General features: G+C 28.9%; 1 protein-coding gene across 3 annotated transcripts; it reads left to right on the top strand.

The window, feature by feature from the left end:
- Positions 1-19: 19 nt before the first annotated feature.
- LOC129952682 (uncharacterized) lies at positions 20-21,349 on the top strand. 3 transcript variants are annotated; one of them, XM_056065439.1, is made up of 4 exons: positions 20-242; positions 20,593-20,724; positions 20,801-20,941; positions 21,021-21,347. In XM_056065439.1, exons 2-4 carry the CDS (start codon positions 20,608-20,610, stop codon positions 21,141-21,143), a joined length of 381 nt encoding a protein of 126 aa, XP_055921414.1. In that variant the 5' UTR covers positions 20-242; positions 20,593-20,607; the 3' UTR covers positions 21,144-21,347. The 3 variants fall into 3 exon arrangements, with proteins under 3 accessions (XP_055921414.1, XP_055921412.1, XP_055921413.1); XM_056065437.1 differs by lacking the exon at positions 20-242 and adding an exon at positions 501-1,036 and having other exon boundaries at positions 21,021-21,345; XM_056065438.1 differs by lacking the exon at positions 20-242 and adding an exon at positions 20,271-20,518 and having other exon boundaries at positions 21,021-21,349.
- Positions 21,350-23,929: the final 2,580 nt, after the last annotated feature.

Consider the following 23,929-nt stretch of genomic DNA (forward strand, 5'->3'; position numbering starts at 1 on the left):
ACTTATTCAGTACAAAATTCATCATCATTCCCATCAGTTTATCGTAGTGACATTTATTGGGAATTTAAATTTAAAATACAGAATTCAATCGTGGTGAATATAAAAATATCTAACAATAAGCTTTAAAGTAATTCACCTTAACACACAAACATAAAATAAACAAAACAAAAACCGTGTTTTGTTATCGACCGATATTTAAAAACTTTTGAAGGAAATATACACCAAAGTCGCTCTTCACAAAAGTGAGTTAAACTTAAACAAGTTTTGTTTTTCTTATTTTATTTCGTTCTGTTTGTTTTTTTTTTAAATCTTGTCATTGATTTCACGGCGAATTCATCTCAAAGCCATGTATCGGTAATCAGCTGTTCATTCCCCACACACAGCATACGGCCAAAAGGTTGAATTTACAAAACGCCAGGAAACTTTAACATTTTCTGCTCTTAACGTTTTTACCATTTAAAAGTACCCGAGGCTTGTTATGTCCGTTAAAAGAAAGTTAAGAGCCAAGCTAAGGCAAAAATTAAAAATAAATATTGTTTGCATCTGAAAGATACATAACACTCTTAGTCGTAGTATGTTGCTTCAATGTTTTGCTTGCTGTGCGCTGTGTTTAGTGTCTTTATGTTGAATATAAAACAAATCTACCTTAGCAGTTAGATACATATGTACATATATACAATTCGGTTTTGATCAATTATATTTCATGAGTTGTATGTGATCACTTGATGATCAGTCCATCGAAGTTATTCACTGAATGAGCTCTTACTCTTTTTCGAACGGATTCAAGTGAAGCTTTTAAGAATATACGAATATCGTGCTTGTGATATAACTTAAGAATTTTTGATACCTGAAATAAAAAGGAAGTTAAAAGATTGTATTTAAAAAAAATTAAATTGAAATTCAAGATACTCCTGAAGTATCTTATCGTTTGTGAAGTTTAATTGAATCGTGTGTGGAAATAGAAGCTTTGTTAAATTTAAGTCTTACCTTAAATTTAAAAATCAAAATCATGAGAAGGAGTACTGCTTTGGATAAGGTAAGAAACTTCAAACGTGAAAATAGATACAAAAAATGAGTTAGGTTAGATAAAGTGGTTCACTTTCCATTCACTGCACTTTCACAATTTATGATCGTTGTTTTTTATTTTTGTTATTATTGTTTAAAGTGAAAACTTACCAGAGTTGATTGAACTTATAATTATTTGAGTATTGAGATGAATCGCCGTGCATAGCATTTTCATTTATTTATATTGAAGTAAAATTTTGAGGGGTTTTAATGAGATAAGTGAAGTACTTTTGATAATAAGTAGATAGGTACAAATGGGTAAACAAACTTGTTTGTTTAGATATTTTTGTGTAATGTTAAATAACATCAGAAGGCGTGCCATAATTATTATTTTGGTATGAATGAAAATAGCTTTTTTTATTTTTTTATTGAATTAAATACTACGAACTGAAATAAATACTTTCTTAACGCTTTTAGTTACAATTTAAGCCAGTACTTTTTTTTGTGTGTTGTTGTTGGAAACCGGGAAAAAATTTACGAACTTGTTGTTACACATTAAGGAGTTCAGGTAGAAATAAACCTTGAATAAGGAATTATAGGTCAACTGAGTTTAAAGTACTTGAATTGAAGGTTAGCTTTATAGGTTTTCACTGCTTGTAGGTTGATAAATGTAATGTAGTTTATACCTATTTAAACATGTGTAGAAAAAAAGGAATCATTGACTTAAAAAAATGCAGTTAATCAATTTGCATACAAAATATATAAATATATATAAATATAAAATATATATATATTTATACAAATATATATAATATTGCCAGTTTCAGGGATTTTTAATAACCTAGAAAATATTTATTTTTTTGAAATAATAAAATGAACTTGAACCAATCCAATTAACAAGTTTTGACAAATATTCGTAGGTATAAGTTGCAGTATATTTAAATTATGAAATGTTCTTTAGCACCTACACTTCTTTTTTTTTACTGAATATGATACATACCTAGTCACCTATAAATTAAAATGATAAATTTAAATGATTTTTTGGTGATAATTTTAATAGTTGATTAATAAATTTGTGTTATGCCTTTTGAGTAAAATAAATATTATGTGGTGTACATAAAAAAAATATAAAACAACTTTCAAATATTTCATTTTTATTAAAACATGTTTAAAACTACGACAACGGTAATTTTATGTAATAACTCATTTTTGTGGATTTTTGCATTTGCTCATAAATAACTTTTAGGTACTTTCTCAATACCCAAACGGTACGGCTGACATAAGAATTTTTACCAGAAAAACCTGACAATTTTACTCAGAAAATTAAAATTAAAATCGAAATTAGTGCCATTTGATAAAAATGTAGTCTTTTCCGAAAAGGATATTGAAACTAAATTTTAACTAATATTTTCTAACATCCAAATCACCTGAGAATCATTTTGTTCACATAATATTTACTTAGATTCTCATTTTGTTGTAGTTTAAAGCAAGAAGTCATTGATTTAGTTTACATTTTTTGGGGAATATGAATAAAAATAAAAAAAAAAATATATAAATAATTTTCGAAATGTCAAAAGTATTAAAAAACAAAGTTTAGACTAGTTCTAATATACTGGTTTGTGAAATTATATCTGTTGGTAGTTGTGTGGTGAAATATTTGGGTATCAATTTTCTAGCTAGACTGATGAATTGTAAAATTGTTTAAAACTTGTATGAAGTCATTGGGCTATCTATAAGGAACATTAAAAATTGGAAAACAAAGTTGAAAGTGTTTAAACACAAAACAAAGTTGTTATCTGCAGGCAGTTACAAATAGTAATTTTTATTAAGTTCGAAAGTGATTCAAAAGATAACAAAGTATTAAAGTAGTCTTAGAATTTTTTTTAGAACGATGATGTGATAGTGTATGAACATCAAATAAGCGGCGATTTAAATCTTCTATTTAACAATTTGGGTAACATTTTGAGAATTAACTGCTTAATTCACTTCTGTTGTAGAAACACTCAGTTTTATAGATCGTCTTCAATGTTAAAACAGTTTCACATATTTTAGTATCGTATCTCTGGGACCTCTATACAACAAGCGAAGACACCACATTACCGACGTAATCTAACAAAATCAAATTTTTGAAACCTTATACGAATTAATAATTTTTCAGAAATAATAGAAACTTCGAAGTTTCTTTTTAATTTTATTCTTTTCAAAGCATTAGGAATTATTGAACGGCATTTTAGAAAGCTATAGTTATGTTCCTATGTAATAGAGCTATTATGGAAAAGGTTGATTATCTCAGAGACAAAGGCCCAACATTTTTAAGAACCTATTTTTAAGAACTTTTTTCTGAAGACAAGTAGTAAGCAATTTACCATTTATTCTTAGCCAACTTTCAAAATACTCATTTTATTTTACAAATACGATACATAGTAGAAAACAAATCATAATTTGGTGAATAGCACTACTTATTTATTTGAAAAGTCAGAAACTCTAGAAATCAAAGAGATTTCAGAAATTGCCCAATTTTAAAGTAGCTATTTTACAAAAATACAATCATTTTAAAATTCATTGAATCAAATTTGTTTAAATTCATTTATTTTATGAAATTTTGTAAAAAAATGTTGACGCGCTTTTGAGACATCGAATTTTGAACACATAAATAATTATCTTTACATTTTTTTGGTCAAAAAGATAAAAATAAATATTTCATCACCTATTATTTGAACAATAGAAGAGCCTGATCTGGAAAAAAAATATTCAAATTAACTAAAAACCCATGGGGTTTTAAAAAAAATCGATTTTTTTATTTTTGACAAAAAAATATGTCTGGTGACTACCGTTACTTTTAGTCTTAAGAAATGTTATAAAATCTAATGCGAATATGTTTAAAAATTGATTAACCTAGTGGTTAAGTTGTAGGTAAGAGGAAAGACAGGCAGACAAACGGAATCGCAGGACTAACTTCTCGCCTTCTAAAAAAGTGACTTCATAATGTCCTGTTAGATTAGAATCTCGAGTAGGGCCGTCAAGTGGAATTTCGGGCCAGGGACGGAAAACTCTCGGGCCCCCATATTTACCACTTTTTTCAAAGTTAACGGAAATAATAATTTTTATTTTTGCATATGAACCGAAAAAAAGTGTTAATCCTCAAATCAATCCCATGAATATAGATCAGAGTATATTAAAAAACGCTCCTCATTGCTTTCCATTTTGGGGATCTAGAAGATCCAGGGTGGGTGGGTTTCCTCTCCTTTCCCCTCCCCCCGACGGGTCTGATCTCGAATTGGAAATGTTTGAATTAGGAATTACATTCGGGACAGTTTAATACTTTTAGTATTGGATGGGTTCGGTAAACTAAAAAATAATATCTGGTGTGCCTCAGGGTTCTGATATGTCTCCGACACTCTTTCTTATTTTTATAAATAATATTCTGTCTGCATATTCTAATCCGATTAATTGTTTCGCTGACAAAAGCACTCTTAACTTTTCATATTCGTTTTCAGAATTAAAACCTTCGTATGGGAAACTGAAACAAAAAATATGTTAAGTTCATTAAATTCCGACCTTAACAGCATTGTCCAAATTTGGGATAAGAAACTGACTGCGCGGATTTTAATGCTTTGCAAACCCAATGCTGTCTGGTATATTTAATGCTAAATGTAACCCTCTTGCCACTATCCATGGTGGCACTTCATGAATAAAGCTAAACATCCCGATATTCTCGAAAATCCCTCAAGTTTCTTAGGTTTTCTGAGACAATGCAACGCAATAAATGTTTTTCTACTTTTGACCTGTCTATTATCTATGATGACTCGGTAACTTCGTTATGTCTTTTGGAAAGTATTCAAAAAAGAGTTTTTTAAGTGACTGATGACAAAGCCATCATTTCTCATTTAAGTTCCTCGGTCATCGTCCGTCGTTGTGTTTCTTGCTTCACCATTTTTCATCGCTGTTTTAACGGACTATGTTCTTGTGAAAAAATTTTTCCCTTAAACAGTTTAACCATAACACTCGCGCTTCTAGCACTATATAAAAGTTTAAAATTGCGCCCAACTTCAGTCGTACTTTGGAGTACAAAGATATGTTATTTTGCCGCACTACGTGAATGCGCTAATTATAAAAAATGCGTGTCATAAATTAAGATAATACTATAATGCCAACAAGAAGTCTGAATGTTTGTTAATATTCTTCCGAATCAAGCCTCCATGAACTAAAAATTTCAAAGCCAACAAATTCTCAAAACCAAAGAAAAAAAAAAACATTTATACCTACATAAACCTTCCCGCCAAAACCAAATCTCGTATATTACAATCACTATAGATACAAAACTATCTTGCAAATTATTATCTTTTTTAAAATTAAAACAAAAGTTTTCTCATGTCTCATTATATTTCTACAAGGTTAAGGTTGCATTTAAAATAAGCTCATTAAAAATAAAAATAAATAAAAAACGTTCATTCGTGTAGCTTAAGTATAATAATTGTAACCCTTGTTAACCTAGGTACAAACTTTCTTTCCATTTCAAAAATATTACAATATTTTCGAATTAATATTTTATATAAATATTCGTAAAATACTTGTGTGATATAATTCAAATTTACATAAACAGTTTTTGCTAATACAAAGTATTTATATCTTAGTTTTAATTAAAAAAATACTAAAGGTTCTTTTTAATCAAACCTCTAAGAAAAAACGTATCTATGCATCTTTGTGTCTTCTTTTTTTTTTGTTGTCATTCACAAACAATAGGAAGGTATTTTTCTTTTTAACAGGGCCGCAGATGATACACCAAAAATCAAGGTTCCTTATAATTTAGTTCCGGTTTGCATATAATTTCCTCCTCACAAACAGTTATAAGTCTTTGAATTCACAACAAATCTTAGGTTAAAGTTTTTTTTGTTTGTTATTTTTTCTTTGGCTAAATTTTTCCATAAGATTATTAAATAATAAATGAACTACCGGTTCGGTTTCTGTTCGTGCTCCAAGCTGAGGCCATTCAACTATAGATACACCTAACTAATTTATTAATGCAAGAAGATGTATCTCCCTCTCGCTGTGAGGTTATTATAAAATGTATCTACAGAGAAAAACAACAACAATGGAAATTATGTTGCGCTCTGTTAAGTGCGCCATAGCATCGCATCGGCGAGATACTTTTTTTCTGCTGTGTGCTGTTGATGAATGCGTCTTTTAAAAATAAAGCCGGCATTCGACCTTTAACTTGAACTAGAAAAAAAGTTTAAACAAAAATTATAATAAAAATAACAAACAATAAAAAGAACACCTCTTCTAGACCTTTGTCTGTCATTGAAGTGAGATTATTAACGAGAGGGGGACACGATACCCGGTCAACAGTTAATTAATCAATAAAAGGTAAAACATATCAAAAACTTGTGCCTGATTATATTCTTATAGAAACAAACAAAACAAAAACTGATAGCTTTTAGCTTGTTTCTATAATTAGGTTTGCATAGGGATTGTTTATAGTACCTAAGATAGCGTAGGTAATGATTGAAGATTCAATGTTAACCAAGTCTCAGAATCTCAAAAAAGGGTGACGTTATTATTTTTTTTGTTGGTTAAGGCCATTTATAATATAATTTACCTAGTTAAGGTAGATATAAATGATATGTAGCTTGAAGGACGTCTGAATTTTTTTATGTGGAGACATATAAATGTAGGAAGTGAAGTTAATATTAAAAATAAGAATTATTTAGGCCAGTGGAGATTTTAAAAGAGTATTCTTTAACTAAAAACAGTCATGGCCAACATAATAGGAACATTTCTTACTTTTGATTTTTATCGACGATTTGTCAAACTATTCGTTTAAGAATTGTATGAGTAAATAAAAGATATGTCCGCATACAGTGTACTTAGTTAATAGAGATTTTTGCAATTCAGCTGTATAAAATAATAGAAACACATGAAGAAAAGTTGGAAACAATAGTTTCTTAAATCTTTTTTGGTAACATTTTTTATTTTGTTACTGATTTCGAAGTGGTGTCTAAGTTTTCTTTAAATATTCTACACAGCAAAAGGAGCTAGATCTCATCTATTTTCTTGATTAATAAACCAACAGCAAGATTTTGACCCGTAAGTCAGCTCTAGAACACTTCTTCGGATCTTATAGGAGGCTGAACTTAACAAAAAGTTCAAGACAAAAACATAGGAAATACATTTACCATGACGCTTTTAAGGCTTGAAGGAGTGGTGAAATGTACTTTAAAGTTTTTAAAACAAAAAATAAAAGTTTGGAATGGATTGAATAATGTTTTCTAGTGGGCCGCATCGGGAAACGTTGAATTCCGATCTCATAAAACTAATGTTCAATTTTCTGGGCGACATAATATTGCTTATAGTTAAGTAAAAATCTTTATGAATTTTATGATTGATATTAACGTGGTTAACCCTGATTAGAATGTTGAAAGTCTCTTAATCTCTCTACTTTACTGACTTTGTGAGCCCCAGTTCCCATTTTCGTATATAAACAGGTTTTTGAAGTTTTCGAAAGAGAAACCACCTTAAATATCTTTGTTTCTTGATTATCTTAAGTAATACAGTACTTTAAAGAACTTTCCAAAAACATACTATTTTTAGAAGGTGTGTTCTGTTAGAAGTTTGAAAGTTTCCATTTCTATTGAAAGTAAGATGAAAGAGACGAGACATATTTTTTTGAGGAGAGAATTTTTTTGAGAACTTTTAATGAATTGTTGTACTCAAATCCTCAAAAAAATTTAGTACCAATTCGACCCTATGAAGAATAGATTTGAGGCAATTGAATTAAAATAACGATTTTTGAACTTAATATCAAAGATAATCTGCAAAAAATAAAATGTATTGCTTTTTTAAGTTTAACCAAAATGCTCCTATATTTTATGACCTGCCGGAAATATACGACAAAGTCTTGACATCCAATATTATGTTTGAAAAATAAAAGATTATGTAATGTTTGCAAAATATTTACCACTGAAATTCGAACCTTTTTCCTTAAACAAGTGCAAAAGACATAATTACCAAAAATTAAGTTTTGCTCCTTTTGTTTTGGGATTAGCTGTTTGTGATTGTCACTTTGTAAGCTAGTTAAGTATTGAAGAACTTAAGTTTTTTAAAGTGCAAGTCATGTTACTCAAATCTTATGATACTTATACTCAACAAAAAGTCGAGCAGCATAATTTTTGAAGTATTTTGACAATTATTCTAAGTGTTATACATACATATATAATTGAGTACTTATATTGAGTAATTTATGTTGAGAAAGATTCTCATCCCTTTTAGCAGAAAAAAAGACTGTTCAAGTTTTTCGAAGTACTCTAGTAGTTACTTAAGTATTCAACCCAAACATGGTATTTTAAATGAAGTACTTGAAAAATGCTACTAGGAATTTTAGAATATACTCTGCATTCAAACTTTAAATACCGCCTAATATAAGCCCCATGGACTGTAGGTTTGTTTCTACTCCTCCTCTATACTTGAACCTGGAAGCCTTAAAGTACTTTTGGCTTTAACAGAAGCTTCATATATTCATCATTTTTAAACACTCCATTGTTTTGTTTTTGCGAAGTGTTCATAAAATAAATATGTGTTATTATTTCTATATTTATCCTCTTCATTTATGACAATTTCTAAAGTTAATACAATATCTACCTCCATCATCATACAGGAAATGTTGTGAGTAGGTATGTTTCGATTGAAAGTTCTACTTGTAAGTTTTTTACGCGGTCATACGTGACTTAGCTCACCTAGTCCCTCTTTAAAAATATATGTTTACTCATAGTTTAGTTGCTATGTTTAACTAAATTATACCATAAATAGAAGTAGTATGTATGTTTCTTCTTTAAGTATAGAACCAGTTGATTTAATTTATCGACTTTAAAAGATATGGATGCTGCATTACATGCAGCATATAGAGGTAGATATTTGCCGGTAAGTTTAATGCATTTTATATCTATATACTTCATATAGATTAATTGCAGTTTATACGTGAGTTGTAAGCTTAATCGAGGTGTATAAATATACCAAATTGTGAGTAATGCTCTTAAATGTAGTTCAAGGATGTCAGGATGGTATTTTTATATGAACAAAGTTTTAAGTTTCATCGATTTAGTAGAATCACATTTTTCCTTAAGATAAAAAATGATGGTTCAAAGTTAATGCAATTTAAGTGTTGTAAATAATATAAAATGAGATTTTGACACCTAAGAGTTCCAAGCTAGCTAAAATAGAACAAATCACAAAAATATAACGTGTTTTACGTGTTGAACAACATTTCAGAAATATTGTAAAGTTTTCATCCCGTCGCAATACATCATCGATAAAGCAATAACAAAGCTTAGTATTTATTTATTTTGTATATAATCGATAGAATAATAGAAATGTTTACAAAAACAAAACATAATTTTGTGAAATTAAAACAAATAAATGCACAAAAATAATATTTGCAAAATACATAGGTATTTTCCAAAAATAAGAATTCAAGAAATCATCGTTAAATAAAATGTCCGAAACGTCAAATAATATAATGTGAATATGATGATTCAATCTTATTTACTTTCTTGATTTAATATGGTTTGGACCATTGTGATAATAAAACTCGGCTAATGTAAACTTTAGTAGTAGCAGTAGCACCCGTGGTATCATGATTAGTTGGCCTGTCATGTCAGAGGTCCTGGGTACAATCCCTGCCTGTGCTATCAAAATTTTTTCACGGGTACTGCGGAAATTCTAGAAGAGTAATTTTTGTCATGAAAAGTGCTTTCTCAAACTAGCCGTTCAGATTCGGCTTAACATTGTAGGTCCCCTCAAACCCTAGTAGCAGTACTCGCACATAGGAATAGTTGAGAGTTGTACGTCACTAGGCCCTATTTCTCAACGGACTGTTGCACCACCTAATTTATTTTTGAATGTTAACTTTGCTCTTTCTTTTTGTATATATCTAACCCTTAAAATGACAGCTGTCAAATTTTTCCCTAAAAAATCTAGTTTAACCGATGTAAAATAACAAGTTTTATAATTTTTGTAGTATATTTTATAAAAAATGATATTTTTGAGAAATTGTATAAAAGTGGACTTTAAAAATAAACTGATTTTTATTGAAACACTTCCAAAATTTCGAATTGAGACTTGAAATGTTTATAGTTTTTTTTACAAAGTATTAACAACTTATCAACTTGTTTATTGTTCCTTTTTTAGTAATGGCGTTACTTTTAGTTGTTAAATGTCAAAAAGATAATGGCTTCGAAAATGACAGCTTCCCTAGTAAATGGTTGTTTTGAATGAAATCTCTTATAGTTAAACCCTATAACAGATACTTCAAGACATTGTTTCGAAAAAGAAGACCATCTAAATTCTTATTAGATTTTTATTTCAAAAATGTATTTCTTCCAAACAAATTTTGTATCAAAAGTAAAAAATGAAATTTTGTGCGGTCAATGTAAAAAATAATATCATTTTAAACCTTAATTTGAAAATGTTCAGGTTTTTGTAAATATTTTTGAAAACATTTTCATGGATTACGTATGGTGGCTTATGATAATATTGAAAAATAAACCAACCATATTATTGCTAAAATTTGAATCATAAAAGCTAAAGAAATGGTACTTTCTTTAATGTTTATCAATGGCTTTGTTTTTTAGCATCGTTTTTGCTGGATATACAATTATTTTAAAGCTTTCAAAACTTAAAACCATAGTTTAAAGAGAAGTTTGTAATGCTAAGCATATTACTTTCATTTATTCATAAAAAGTGTCACGAATCATTAAACAAACAGATCTTGATCTTTTTGTCAGATGAAATGACAAAAAGGAGCGTAAGACTGGACTGATTTTTGAAGCAGTGTCTTTCGTCTCGGTTAAGGATTTTTTTTTTTCAAAATTAAATACGAATAAAGTTTGCGTTGAATTTGCAATAATGTTAAGCAATTTAGAAGAAATTATCAAAATTGTTATTCTTTTCTAATTAGTAAAATGCTTATTCACTTTTATTAAACATCACTGCATCTGAACACTCCTAAAAGTGACACTTCTTAAAAAAATTAAAGCAAACAAAGCTTACTTTAGGGAACGAACTTATTAATTGCAAATTTCAAATATAAGTGCTTTCGATCCTATTCTTTTTAATAGACATCTCGAGGTCATGTTCAAATTCAGGACATTGAAAAACACTTTTAGTCAAACCAATAAAAATCGAAACTCAACCAAAGAAAAAAGGTTGAATAACATAAGATTTTTTTTAAATTCTGTCATCACATACTTCAAAATATTCAAATTAGTTTATGGTGTATTTTTAGAATATTAATGCCATCATAAAACACAGTTATTAACATTCAACTCTTCCGTATAAAAATTAAAAAAAATAAAATAAAAATAAATTCTACCTTGACGTTCGCATTCGCGCACTCCATTTCAAACGTGATTCTTAAATATAGAAAACTAAAATCCAAACAAAAATATTAATTAAGTTACGGACTCTTAAATTAGCTCAAAGCATGACGTATATGCATACTTATAATTTTATTAAAGTACTAAAAATATATTTAAGTATGTAATTTAAATTACTCATAATAAAATCGGGTTTTTCTGCACTTATTAAATGCAAGCACTCGATCAGAGAAAAATCAATAAATCTAGAACTTATATAAATACTCAAAGACCTGATTGATAACATTATGATAAGTTTTATACTATTAAAGTATTATTTTTTTAAATCAATAAGGTATCTTCCCGCACAATAATATTTACCAATCCAAGAGGCTTAAAGGAGTCACCTATGTTTAGACTTGAATCCGCATGGATATGAGTCAGAATTTTAAAAATATATTTTAAAAGAATTCAATTCAATTTGTATGCAGAATGCACAATAAGATCCTTTATGGTTTGCTATTGGTCATAATGAAGTTGGTTAAGAAATCGACTCATTTTAAAAGAATTTATTCACATTATTGATATTTAAAATAGTTCTTCTTTGTTTTTTTTTTTAATAACACTCAGAGTGGTATTTATTGAGCAAATATCTTAACGCCAAAGTCGTTTTTTAAGCAAATTACCAAATAAGTCTTAAACCACCACGTGCCACTCGTAGAATGTTAATACACTTCACATCAATCAATTAGGGTCTATATCTTCATTTATTGTTAATTAAAAGTCAATATCTTTGTTTGGTTTCAAAATAAATTTTTACGAATTTTAGTAGCATTTTTTGAAATACCGATGAAAAAATTTTCCCGAATGAAAATACACATGCACACACAGAATTATTTCTATAAACCTTTTATTAAGGTTCTAGCTACCTTTAAACATCGAAAAATGTCAAAATTGTTAATTCGGCAAACAACGTCGATTACAATTACTTCCTATGAGAAGTTAAAAATCTCTTGATATAATTTAATTTCTTGTGCCATGGAATTTATCTACATACGATAAATTTTTTCCCTTTTTCTTAAAAAAAAGAAAACAAGTGAAAAAGAAGCATAAGGATGAAGTCTACTAAAGATATTTAAACCATTATTTCATCAGCTGTCATTTTTTAACATTTGACAAGGACAAACTACGCCATTACTAAAAATGGCTTCTTAATAAGGCATTCTAATTGTTAATATCCTCTGTAAAATTAAAACAAATTTTGGAGTAGTAGTTAGCAGATTTGAAAGAAAAGATGTAAATTAAGACCTTGTGCAAAGAAGGTTTTTGGGACAAAAAGTGCAAAATATATGTCACACTGAAAACTCTGACCTAACTGCCTGAAGTCTCCGAATTTACCTTAAAGACACTAATAAAGTGACTTGTAGTGTTTCTATGCGAAAATAATAAACAAAACAAAAATATAAAAAAAAATACTTTATATTTATCATGAACTTCACCTCTGATCAACAATTTAGTTTGAGAGTCAAGAAAGATAGACTCCAAAACTCAAGACACCCAAATAAAGCAGGAAGTATTATCTAATTTGAAACAATCCTCGCCGAAAGCAAGAAAAAGATAAAAAATATACAAAATATTATGAAATACGTAAATATTATTATAAATTACCATAAATTTGAGCACAAACGAAGAATAAAAATAAATAAATAAGCAATGAATACGGCATTTTTTGGAATCTTAGCATCATCATCATCTCCTATAAATGAATTTCAAATAAATTTTTGATGATGATAATAAGAAATATTGACATAATGACTAAAGGAGAAGGAGGTGGAAGAAGAAGACGGCAGCCAGGCAGACAGATGAAATTTATTCAAATGCGATTTTTTTTTTGATCACATTTCATTTCAATTTGATTTTTGTTTGCATAATATTTTTAGATTTGCGAAATATTTCACTTTCTTTTGGTGTTAAGTTAAGTCATCCGTTGGCATTAATGGTGACTTGAATCTTTTATTTTTATAACAGATTCAACAAAAAAAAGACACAAACATTAATTTAGTGAGTAAGCCAAATTCAAATCGAGATTTGCTGTTTTGTTTTTATTACATATTTAGATTCCATAAACGGTTTATAGGTTAATTGTTGTTTATATTTTTTTGTTTATAGGAGTTGGTTATGGGAAGTGTTGAGTTTTAATTTTTAAGAGGAAATCATTTTTATTGGGAGAAAGGTGTAATTCAACTTACTTGCGAAGTGACACATGAGAGACAAGTTTATTTTGATTGAAGAAATAACGCTTTCATTTTTATTGTAGTTTGTAGTCCCTGTTGAATGATGGTTAATGAGTTTTGGAGAAGGATTGGCGGATTTCACACTCAAACAAGGCCCTATAAAAAATAAACTGACAGTTCAGGCACTGTGAAAAAGTTCCTTGATGTCAAAGAAAATTGGCGAATTTCAAATTCCAAAACAGCCTATTAGAAAATTATAGGTTTCCTTCATACATTCATTCGCACTCAAACAAGACCTTATAAAAAATAAACTGACAGTTCTGACGCAAAAAAGTTCCTTCATGTCAAACAGAACCCCGTCTATTCGCGTTCTAATTTCGGTAATAGTTCGTTTTGTGAACAAAACTATCTAAAACGCCATTACGCGTTTTTGTTTTTTAGGTTAGAGCAGTGACTGAACTGTCAAATAAAGATTTCTATGAGTTCAGAAGAAAATATCTGAGCAGAGTGAGTTGAATACTGACAGTTCTGAGACTGAAAAAATTCCTTCATGTCAAAAAGAACGCGGTCTGTTCACGTTCTTATTTCGGAAATAGTTCGTTTTGTGAGCAGAGTAGAAACTGAACTGTCAAACAAAGATTTGTTTTTCTTTTTTATCTCTTAACGTTCAGGGTAAGAATTTTGTGTTTATTTTTTTGTTCTGAACGTGTTCTAAGGTTTTTCAGAGCGCACGCTATGAGTTCAGAAAAACATATCTGAACAGAGTGAGTTGAATGCTTGATAGGAAGATTTGTAAAAAAAGAATTAAGTGTCAGATGTTTTTCGAAAACAATTCTGAGCGCTCAGATTACGCTCTGTTCACAGGATGTTCGATATATCCGGACTCTGTTCAGAAATTATCATTATTTTGACAGTTATAACCTTGGTAGCATTTCGCATTCGAAGCGATTTGCAATACGTCAGAATTCATGAATGTCAGAGAAACTATCGCTTAGTTCTTAAGCGTTAGTGAACTACCAACAAAAATTGGGGACTCGAAGGTGAGAGCGGATAATTTTGGAACCTGATATTCATGATAAAGGGATCATATTAAAGAAGAATCAAAACAAAAAGAAGATGAAAATTGTGAAGAAAAAATTAACTTAATATATTCGTTGGTATAGGGTGTTTTTTTGGGACAAGTAGTTTTCAGGAAGAAATAGAACGCTTGTAATTTAATGTTACGGCCAATAATTTAGTTTTATTATAAAGATAAGGGTTTTCCATTCTTTCCTTTTTTATCAAAAGTTAAGTTCGATAATCCAAATTAACATTCCATAACTCAGGCATTATAAGTAATTAATCATAGCCCTACATCATTCCTTATTGACTGCAACATTATATTCCGCTGCATTTGTGAAAAAAATATGGGCCAATGATTTCCTCCGATCATAGAGCACACTAACCAATTACTTTTTGCGTTGCGAACCGATCCATTGTTTAGGAAATTAATGTGTCAGCAATAATTGAGCACAAATGAACTGACATCTGTCAGAAAGACCCACTCCGAAAAAAGCATTGACAGATTGAAAAAACACATTCCAACAGATAATTGTATTGTCTTAAGTTGTTGTTAGTTCATTTTGTAAAATCTTCTAAAGAGTTACAAATTTAAAAGAGTGACGGAATTTTTCCTTCGGCTCCATTTTTAGACATGGTTTAATAATACAAAATATTTTTCCCTCAAACATGTTTTATCTTAACTGTTTTTTACCTTTTTTCTCCAAACAAAAGGAAGATTTGTTGGAATCTTTTTTTGAGTTGAATAACATGAACTACAATGTTAACCCAGAAGTGAAGATCTTAAAGAAAATTCCAGCTTTTTTGGAATTTTCTGGAAGTAAAATTTGGTGTATAGTTTGATGACCTTAAGGTCATTTACATCCATCATACTTTTTTTTTTAAATGATCCACAGATCACATAAGTTTCCACAAGACAGATTGCGAGAATTTGAAAATCTTTGAATGACTCTTAATTCAACAAATATTATGACACTTCAAATGACAGCTGTGTTTAACAAGTTTCAAATGCCAGAGTTACCAACTTAAGACCAAGAAATTAATGATTATTAATTTCAATTCTTGAAGAGAAGGCTTATTGATCTAAAAGATATTCATGATTTGACTAATTTCCTAAAGGACACAATTTTCAAGACGTTTTTTCTACCTTTTTTTCGTTCCTGATAACTGAAAGGGATTTCGAGAGGCTTAACATCCATAGACATTGCATGATAAGGTGCTTAAAAAAAAGATACGTTTTCATATTTTTTTGTATTGTTTCGTCTTCTTTATAAAGGAACATAAAGTTTATGGGCTGTTAGTCCATTTGTCCAGACATAAAATTCATAAAAAATATATCCAATACTTTGCAGTGAAGATAAATATGAAGATTAGAAAAAGGAGTATCTGCTTTGCTGTCCACACTAGATTGATTATACTTTAAAATCGAAACGTACTTTATACCATTTTTATACAATTTAATAAGGCGGAAATTGTATATTTGTTATACAGCTCATCCAGAATCTACTTGGTTTCCGGTGTACCTGATTTGTTTGAAGATATAAATATCTATTGAACACCTAGAGTTAAGTTGATGAACTTTGAATATTTTTACATTTATTTATTTAAAATATGAGTAAACTTAAATTTAAGAGCGACCTTAAGTTCAAAAATTCTTTTGCACGGGTTCAAGTACCCCTCAAGCATAGGTACACATTCAGTATAAGCTCATCATGGAACTACCGCTTCCGCCTCTTTAATTGTAATCCCCAATAAATTCTAGAAATAAACCTCTTATTTTAATTCTAATTTTAAATTAATTAATTTATAAAAAAATGCTTCAAGAAGTCATGCAAACAAAATAGTATAGGTTCCTATACTCACCACACTACGAATCAGTCTCTAAGCCTTTCACGCCTGAATAAGCTTTGCAAGTCAAAATTTGCGAATAGTACAACAAAAATTAACTCATTCATTTAAAATACCGGCCGGTATGAACGTTCATACTAACTGTACGCGAGACCTGCTTATTAATATCTGACGTCATAATAAACTTCGGGCTAACTATGAGAGTACGTACTTACCTATTATATCATTGAATGGAAATCAAAAATGATTTGTTTGATCAACCTATAATATATTGTTAATGAATAGTTAATAACCTGGAAGTAGAAACTTGAAAAATACAAAAAAAAACTCACTCCAAAAATAATCACGTAGCCTTTTTTTTTGATTAGTTTTAAGCTGATAAAATTTATATGAGTAGTATAAGTTCAAGTAGGCATAACATTCACAAAATTTAATAACATCATATCCAAAAATGGATTAAGAATAATTTAATTATTCATATAATATCTAGAATGTGTGCTGTTGTCATAATGTTGTTGAAAATTTATTTATGGCTTAAGAACAATATCTACGACTTCTTAATATGGTTAAACAATGTTAGATCGAATAGGGGATAATGGGGCACATTCAGCTCTAAACATTAACACTTTTACTTTATACTTTGAATCGTTAAAATATAAGATGAGATTAGATATTAATAAAATTAACACAGTCAAGATTTTTTTGTAAATTCTAATAAAACAACATTTTTTTAAAATTATTTGGAGCTGACATTTTTGTTCAGAATCATATATAACTTCTTACTTCCCATCGTTTTCACCATTGCATTGTAAGTTAAGAAATGTTGTACTTAATCGAGTTTTAGGGTTTTGAAAAAATAATGGTAAAAAGTTTCAAAAAATTAAATTAAATTTCAGCTTGAATTTTTTGTGTAAAAGAAGCCTGGAAACCCTGAGCAGAAATGTAATAGAATTTCACAGTGACACAATACAATTGTAATATTTCTTTTAATATTTAACATAAACCGTGAGCTATCAAATTATATTTATTTAGAGTTGACAACATTAGCATTGTCTTATTTTTCCCCGGATTCGGATCAGATCATCTTTTTATTTGTGTTATTAAAAAGAAAACGAAATCCTGCTTTAAGCTTGAATCATTTTTTTCTGATCTATAAATTCGTTTTTCTATTTTCCACTAGGTGACATTTTGCTGACATATCACCATTTTAATTTATATGGAAATGAAATATTTTTAAATAGTATAACAAAAAGCTTATTTTTTATTTATTTTAATAATGGAAATTGAATTAAATAACTGTTAGAAAAATGTTTATTTGACCAAATATGTCCATAAGTATTCCTAAAACAGAACAACAAAATGTCAATATAATATAATTTAAATATGTTGACTCTTGTGGTAATTTCTAAATTTTTGATTAATATTTAGTCTTTGCGTTGATAAAACTTGCCTAGTGTAAAATTTGCTTTGTTTATATTTCCAAACGTTAACTGACAGCTGTCAAATTGTTATTTTGTAATATTTCCAAAACTAAAAACTACAGTTAAATCGTTGTAATACCATTTACCTATTATTTTGTCTCCTGTTTAATTCCGGAAAATTTGAATGAATGGTTGTTTGATTATAAAATAAAGATATTATTGTAAAATTGGAAAATATGACCTTAGAAACAGACAGACAAAAAAATACTACAAAGTTTTCATGCAAGATTGACAAGGGTGACTGAAAAATGTTCATAATTTGTATACGAAGACTTAACAACTTAAGTAAGTTGAAGTATCGCTTATCGTTCCAATGATAATGATTGTATAGTTTTCATTCTTCAACTGTCAAAAGATGACAGCTTTAAACGTGACAAATGCCTAGATAACTGGATATTCAAAATAAAAAGTCTTATTAAGCAACTCTTTACTTAGAAGAATGAAATATGGTAGGTTTTTTTTTTATAAAATTGACATTTTTTTACAAAATAAAATGAATCTTCATTTTATTTTGTAAAAAATCATTGGTTTTAAATCTCAAATATATCGACACAAAAGAATCGACAGACATGAGACTAATTGAAAAAATAATATTTTCAAAATTTGCAATTTTCCGTAAATATTCATTTTTTTTTAATTTTTAAAACAAAAGTGTCTTAAAATTGTGATAAAAATGTTTACCAATTATATGTACAACTATATTTTATCAAAATACCGTTCAGATTCTTGACAAACTGAATTATTTTATAAAAAAGGTCTCAGTGTATTAAAGTGTTTGCGATCCTAAAAACATTTGGCAGCTGACGGGTACCCTATAAAAATTTAATAAATAATTACCTTCTAAAATTCGGAGGCAAATGTACAGAACATCCTCAAATACAAGTACAAATAAAATTTTATTAACCAACAAATACATAAAGCTGAAACCAATTTTCAAGTTTCTTAAAATTCATCCATGTGTTGAATCAGCTATTTTGTCAGATACCTACAAGACCCAGAAATTCTTGAAAACCTTTGGATTCCTTTTTTGACATCTCAGCTGGTTTTGATCATTTTTACTTACACGTAAAACACTAACACTTTACACGTAAAACACTAACAAAAAGGTGTCCGGATGCGCTACCTGTCTGAGATTGAACGCAGCCATTATAGCAACGTTCTTTTATTATTTATATTCGCCGGCGTCTGTCAAGTTTCAAATTATTTTCCAGGGTTCCACAAAAAGTGTTAAACTCAAATCATACGCCCTTTATAATTAGTAACTATCATGATTTTTGATGGACCTACTTTCGTACATTGACATTCCATGGCTTAGGATATGTTTGGACTTTTTATATTGAAACTTCAAAAGACAAAATTTTGACTTAAAACAAACATTGAAACTTTGTTGTTTTTAAACTTTCAGTCTTAATTGAAAACACCCTTATGGCTCTCTTATGTCTTGAATTTATTTGGTTTATTTTTAGTTTTTTGATTAATAACTATCCAATTTTGGGAAGCTTCTATATTCCTTAAGACTGCTATTACACGTACATATCTAAGAAATTTAAACAGTCTTATTCTCAGGGTTTCTCATGGTTACAAATTTTATAGCAATAGAAAAAAAGTTGGGAACTGACAAAAAAGAAGTAAGTTAAAAACATAAATGGCCCCTATTTTGTTGCTTATCCCAGCTTCCCCTAACATTTCAAATTACCAACATCACATTGACCCGGAAAATCAAATTAACTAAAAAAGATTGTTTTAATCTACAAAAGCTGACTAAGATGACGAGATCGCCACACGAGACTTCGCCGTCCGTCATATAGACGTAAATACGTGACACACGTTCACTTAAATCAATTTTCATCTGAGATCCAAAAGAGTACAAAAAATAAAACTTTAAAACAATTTCGAACGTTCAAACTTTCGACTTCACTTTATTCGTCGCGTGGTGGCGATGTTGATGGCGGTGCGGTGGCGTTCAGCGTCAGCCTGCGCAACGGAATTAAGGTCAAACAAAAAATAAATACAAAATATCACGCTACGTTCGTAAAAAATTTAAACAAAAATCCATCGAGAGTGCAACAAAGCCAAGCTGCTTAAGAACCTATTTCCAAACCAATTGATTGCCATAATGCTATGAAGCATGGAGCTTGGAGAACGTTTACCCTGCGTTGCTTACTCTAACTCTGGCTACGACTCTATATAGCTATCATATGAGCTGATCCCAATAGGTGCAGGTTTTTGGTTTTCTTCAGATAGTTTTGAGGTAGTTAGGCTATAGGCAGACTATAGTTATACCTGCAGAGAGACAGACTAACAAATGGCCTTGTCGGGTATAGAAACAAAAAAGAAAAAAGATTATAGAAGCTGTTTTGAGAATTCTGGCTTTTAATCTTGTACTTTGCAATGTACATTCGCACAGTTGAGTTGAGTTCATAGATGCAATTCGATAGAAGTCGTCGTTTCTGCTCTCAAAGTTCGTTGGAGGTTTTCTTTGGGCGAAAAATTAGTTAAAATTTATGTTGAATTCTAAAACACAAAAATGCATTACAATGATGTAAATTTTTTATAATTTTATTGTTTTAAAATTGTAACTTTTTAACGGTTTTCTTTTTTGTATTTTTATTCTAGTTTCTTATAACAGCAATGGATCGATTTGTATGGTTCATCTTGTTGGTCGTCACGACACACCTGGTAACAGAGTTTACCAAGATAAATGCTTACACGAGAGGCGATCGCCGGAGTATAATGCCAATGAACGAGGTGAGTTTAAGTTTTCCAATTTGACCTGATTTCTGAATAAGTAAATATTTATGCGCGCACTCATTTTGAATTCCAGTCAGTTTTTCTTAATGCGATCGAAGTCCCATACTGGATGCAGACTCCGAATCATAACCTAGATTTGATGCAGCCAACGAATGAGGCTAACAATGAGGATAAATCTTTTAGTCTTCGACCTTTGATTGATAGTATCTTCGAGGTAAGGAGTTGCAGTCTGTGTTAATTAAAGTGTAATTATTTTTCTTATGATTTTTGTTGGTGTTTGTTTGTGGTTTCAGATTCCTCTGTCAGCTTTGAGTGCAGTAAATCGTTTTGTGCAAAGACTTACATCGGGTTATTCGGCGAGTCCAACAACAACAGGATATCCGGAGAAATCTGAAATGAGACAGAAGAGTTCGTGATTTGATTTACAACTTTTTTCTTAAGTTGCAAAATTATTTATTCTACTTATGAAAAAGTTTTAACGTCTTGAAGCAAACTTGTTGTAGAGTTATAAAATGTATGTTTTTTTTTAAGTAATTCCATAGATTAAATGTAGGTTTTTAGTAATTTTAGATTTAAGTTTTGTTTTTAAAAGTGTGTGATATTATTTATTTATTTTTTGTTTTGATTTTATTTTTAGAATTTTATTTAAATTAAAGAAAAAAACTATGTAATTATTTAAAATTAGTTTATAAATTTGTGAAAATAATAAAAAGTAAAAACAAAATATTTCAGGTTTTTTGTTTTGATTGTTTTGAAGATTTATTTAGTTACAATGCGGAAATTGAAATTGTTTACAGAATAATATTTAAAGGTTCAAAACAAGTTGATGAGAACCAGCTTTTTAAATGGGACTTTTGTATACAAAAGATTTTAAGACAAAAATTTCTTAAATTTAAATTTCTTTTGAAAAGTTATACATATATATATATAAATACAACATAAAAACAAAATTATATTTTTTTAATTGCTTACGTAACATTAAAAAAAATTTTATTTATCAGGAAAAAATATTAACCATTTAGCATAAAACAATTTATTCAAAATTCCAGTTTTTCGGAAATGTATAGTTTAACAAAATTCTTTACATTATTTTAACGATACAATTCAATAAGAGTACTTTTTAATATTTTTGGATTAATGAAATTTTTAGTGTTTAAGTAACGGGTGTTTTTTTTAGAAGTGTGGATTTCAATTTGTCAACATTTTTTTCGGAGTTGGTGCGATTAAATACCGACGTACTTTTATCGTGGAGTTTTGTAGAATCGATTAGATTAGATAATCTTTAGGTAATTGAAGGTTTGAAAAAAAAATATTAGGCGCGTTATTGCTGAAACACGGCACTGACTATTAAAATAAATTGTTTGAAAAATGGGAATCTCGCCTTCAATTTATTCGAGCCAGCCCCGGCAGCCATTTGCACTTAATCGTTTTTAAGACAAACCTTTGGCTTTATATTAAAGCTTATTTCTTGGTCATACTATTAAATTTTTTGTGGTTCTTTCTTCTTAAAAACCACACTTCCAAAAAAATACTCATTAAAAAAGTTTGAAACATTTGAAATTTAAATATTTTATTTGAATATAAAATTAGTTCGCCCAAAAATCAGAAGTCTAACTATTCTGTTTTCTATATTTGAAAAATGTAAAAAAAATAAATTCATTATGAACATTTATTAGCTTTTTATTATTTTTAAATTTCAAATAATCTGCATTGCAAAATTTATAATTTCAAAATTTGGTTTTAAAATTATGATTATTCAAACATTTTAGAATTCATCATTCATAAAAAAAAACAATTTTTTGGTAAAAATTGAGAATTTTGTTCCTTTTAGTAAAAATAAAAATCATTTACTTTTTTTTTTTAGATTAGATTAGATTTAGATTTATTCATTGAATGCATACACAGTAAGACGTACATCTTATAATATTAGTGATATGCTAAAATACAAAACATAAAATATTTAACAGGCTACTTCAAAGATGAATTTATATAAAATTTTTGAGTTTAAATAAAATTTAATTTAATTTAATTAATAATTAATAATCTCATTCCTTAAATTCAAATTAATTTATTCAGTTAAAATTACAAATAGTATATAATATTTATGTACATATGTATATTTATACAAATTTTTGTAGTTCAGTTCGTTATTTAAAATCATGTAATATAAAATTCGTACATATTAATCTCAACTCTCAACTTTATGCGAGGTTCTTTGAAAGTTAGGCACTTTGAAAATGACTTCGGAGTTCTAATCGAAACCTAGTTTCTCCATTTAAAGTTTTCAAGTTTCTAGGCAGAAGATTCCACAGACGAATAGCGTAAACAAAAAATTGTTGTTCAGAGGTACGACAGGAATAATGAGGGTGCATAAGCATTAAGGATCTGCTTGAGGAACTGAATTGAATCCTATTATATAAACTAGAAGGTTGTTGCGTGTTTATTATGTTACAGAGTAGGAGTAGAGTCCTGTACCGCATGAGATGATCAAAGGAAAAGTTGTAAATTTGGCGTGAAAATTCCGAAATACGATCAAAACGACGTAGACCAAAAATGTAGCGAGCTATGTTATTAAAGGCGACATTCAATTTCCTTCTACTGTTGGCATCACAGTTGCTAAAAACTTCGCAACCATAAGTTAATATTGGGATCACAATCGTTTTGGCAATCATCATCCGAGTGTTCAAGGGCGTAAAATGTTGTGACGACCATAACATTCTAAGAACCCCATAAACCTTACCCACCGCCACATTGATATGGCTGTCCCAAGTAAGTCTCCTGTTAAACAACATGCCTAGATTTCGCGCTACTTGATGAAAATAAAAAAAAAATTTAAAAAAAAAAGTTGGTACCAATTTTTTCAAAATTTGGGATAAATCAATGATTATGTTTTGTAATAATATCAGAACCTAAAATTAAAAAAAATGTTCATGTATTTCTTTCAAGTAATTTTAAATCAATTTCTTCCGACCGAAAAGAAAAAGTCTTAATATTCAAATACGTATTTTTTTCTCAGTTTTGAGATTATTTTTAGTAACTTCTGCATCAGATTTAGGAACACTCAAAGAGTAGAAACATTTTTTTATCATTTTTTAATTTTTGAGCACTTTTATATTTTTGGACTCCTTAGAATTTGAAAATTAAAAAAAAATTGAGAAAAACCAAATTGACGATTTTTTTATAAAAAATAAAAATCTAATTA

Source organism: Eupeodes corollae, chromosome 3 (genome assembly GCF_945859685.1).
Source record: "Eupeodes corollae chromosome 3, idEupCoro1.1, whole genome shotgun sequence".
NCBI lineage: Eukaryota > Metazoa > Arthropoda > Insecta > Diptera > Syrphidae > Eupeodes > Eupeodes corollae.

Coding starts and splice junctions, on each gene's coding strand:
- LOC129952682 (XM_056065437.1), top strand. CDS start 1,010: ATGAGAAGGAGTACTGCTTTGGATAAG. Junction 1,037..20,592: donor GGAGTACTGCTTTGGATAAG/GTAAGAAACTTC, acceptor TTTTTATTCTAG/TTTCTTATAACAGCAATGGA. Junction 20,942..21,020: donor TGATTGATAGTATCTTCGAG/GTAAGGAGTTGC, acceptor TTGTGGTTTCAG/ATTCCTCTGTCAGCTTTGAG.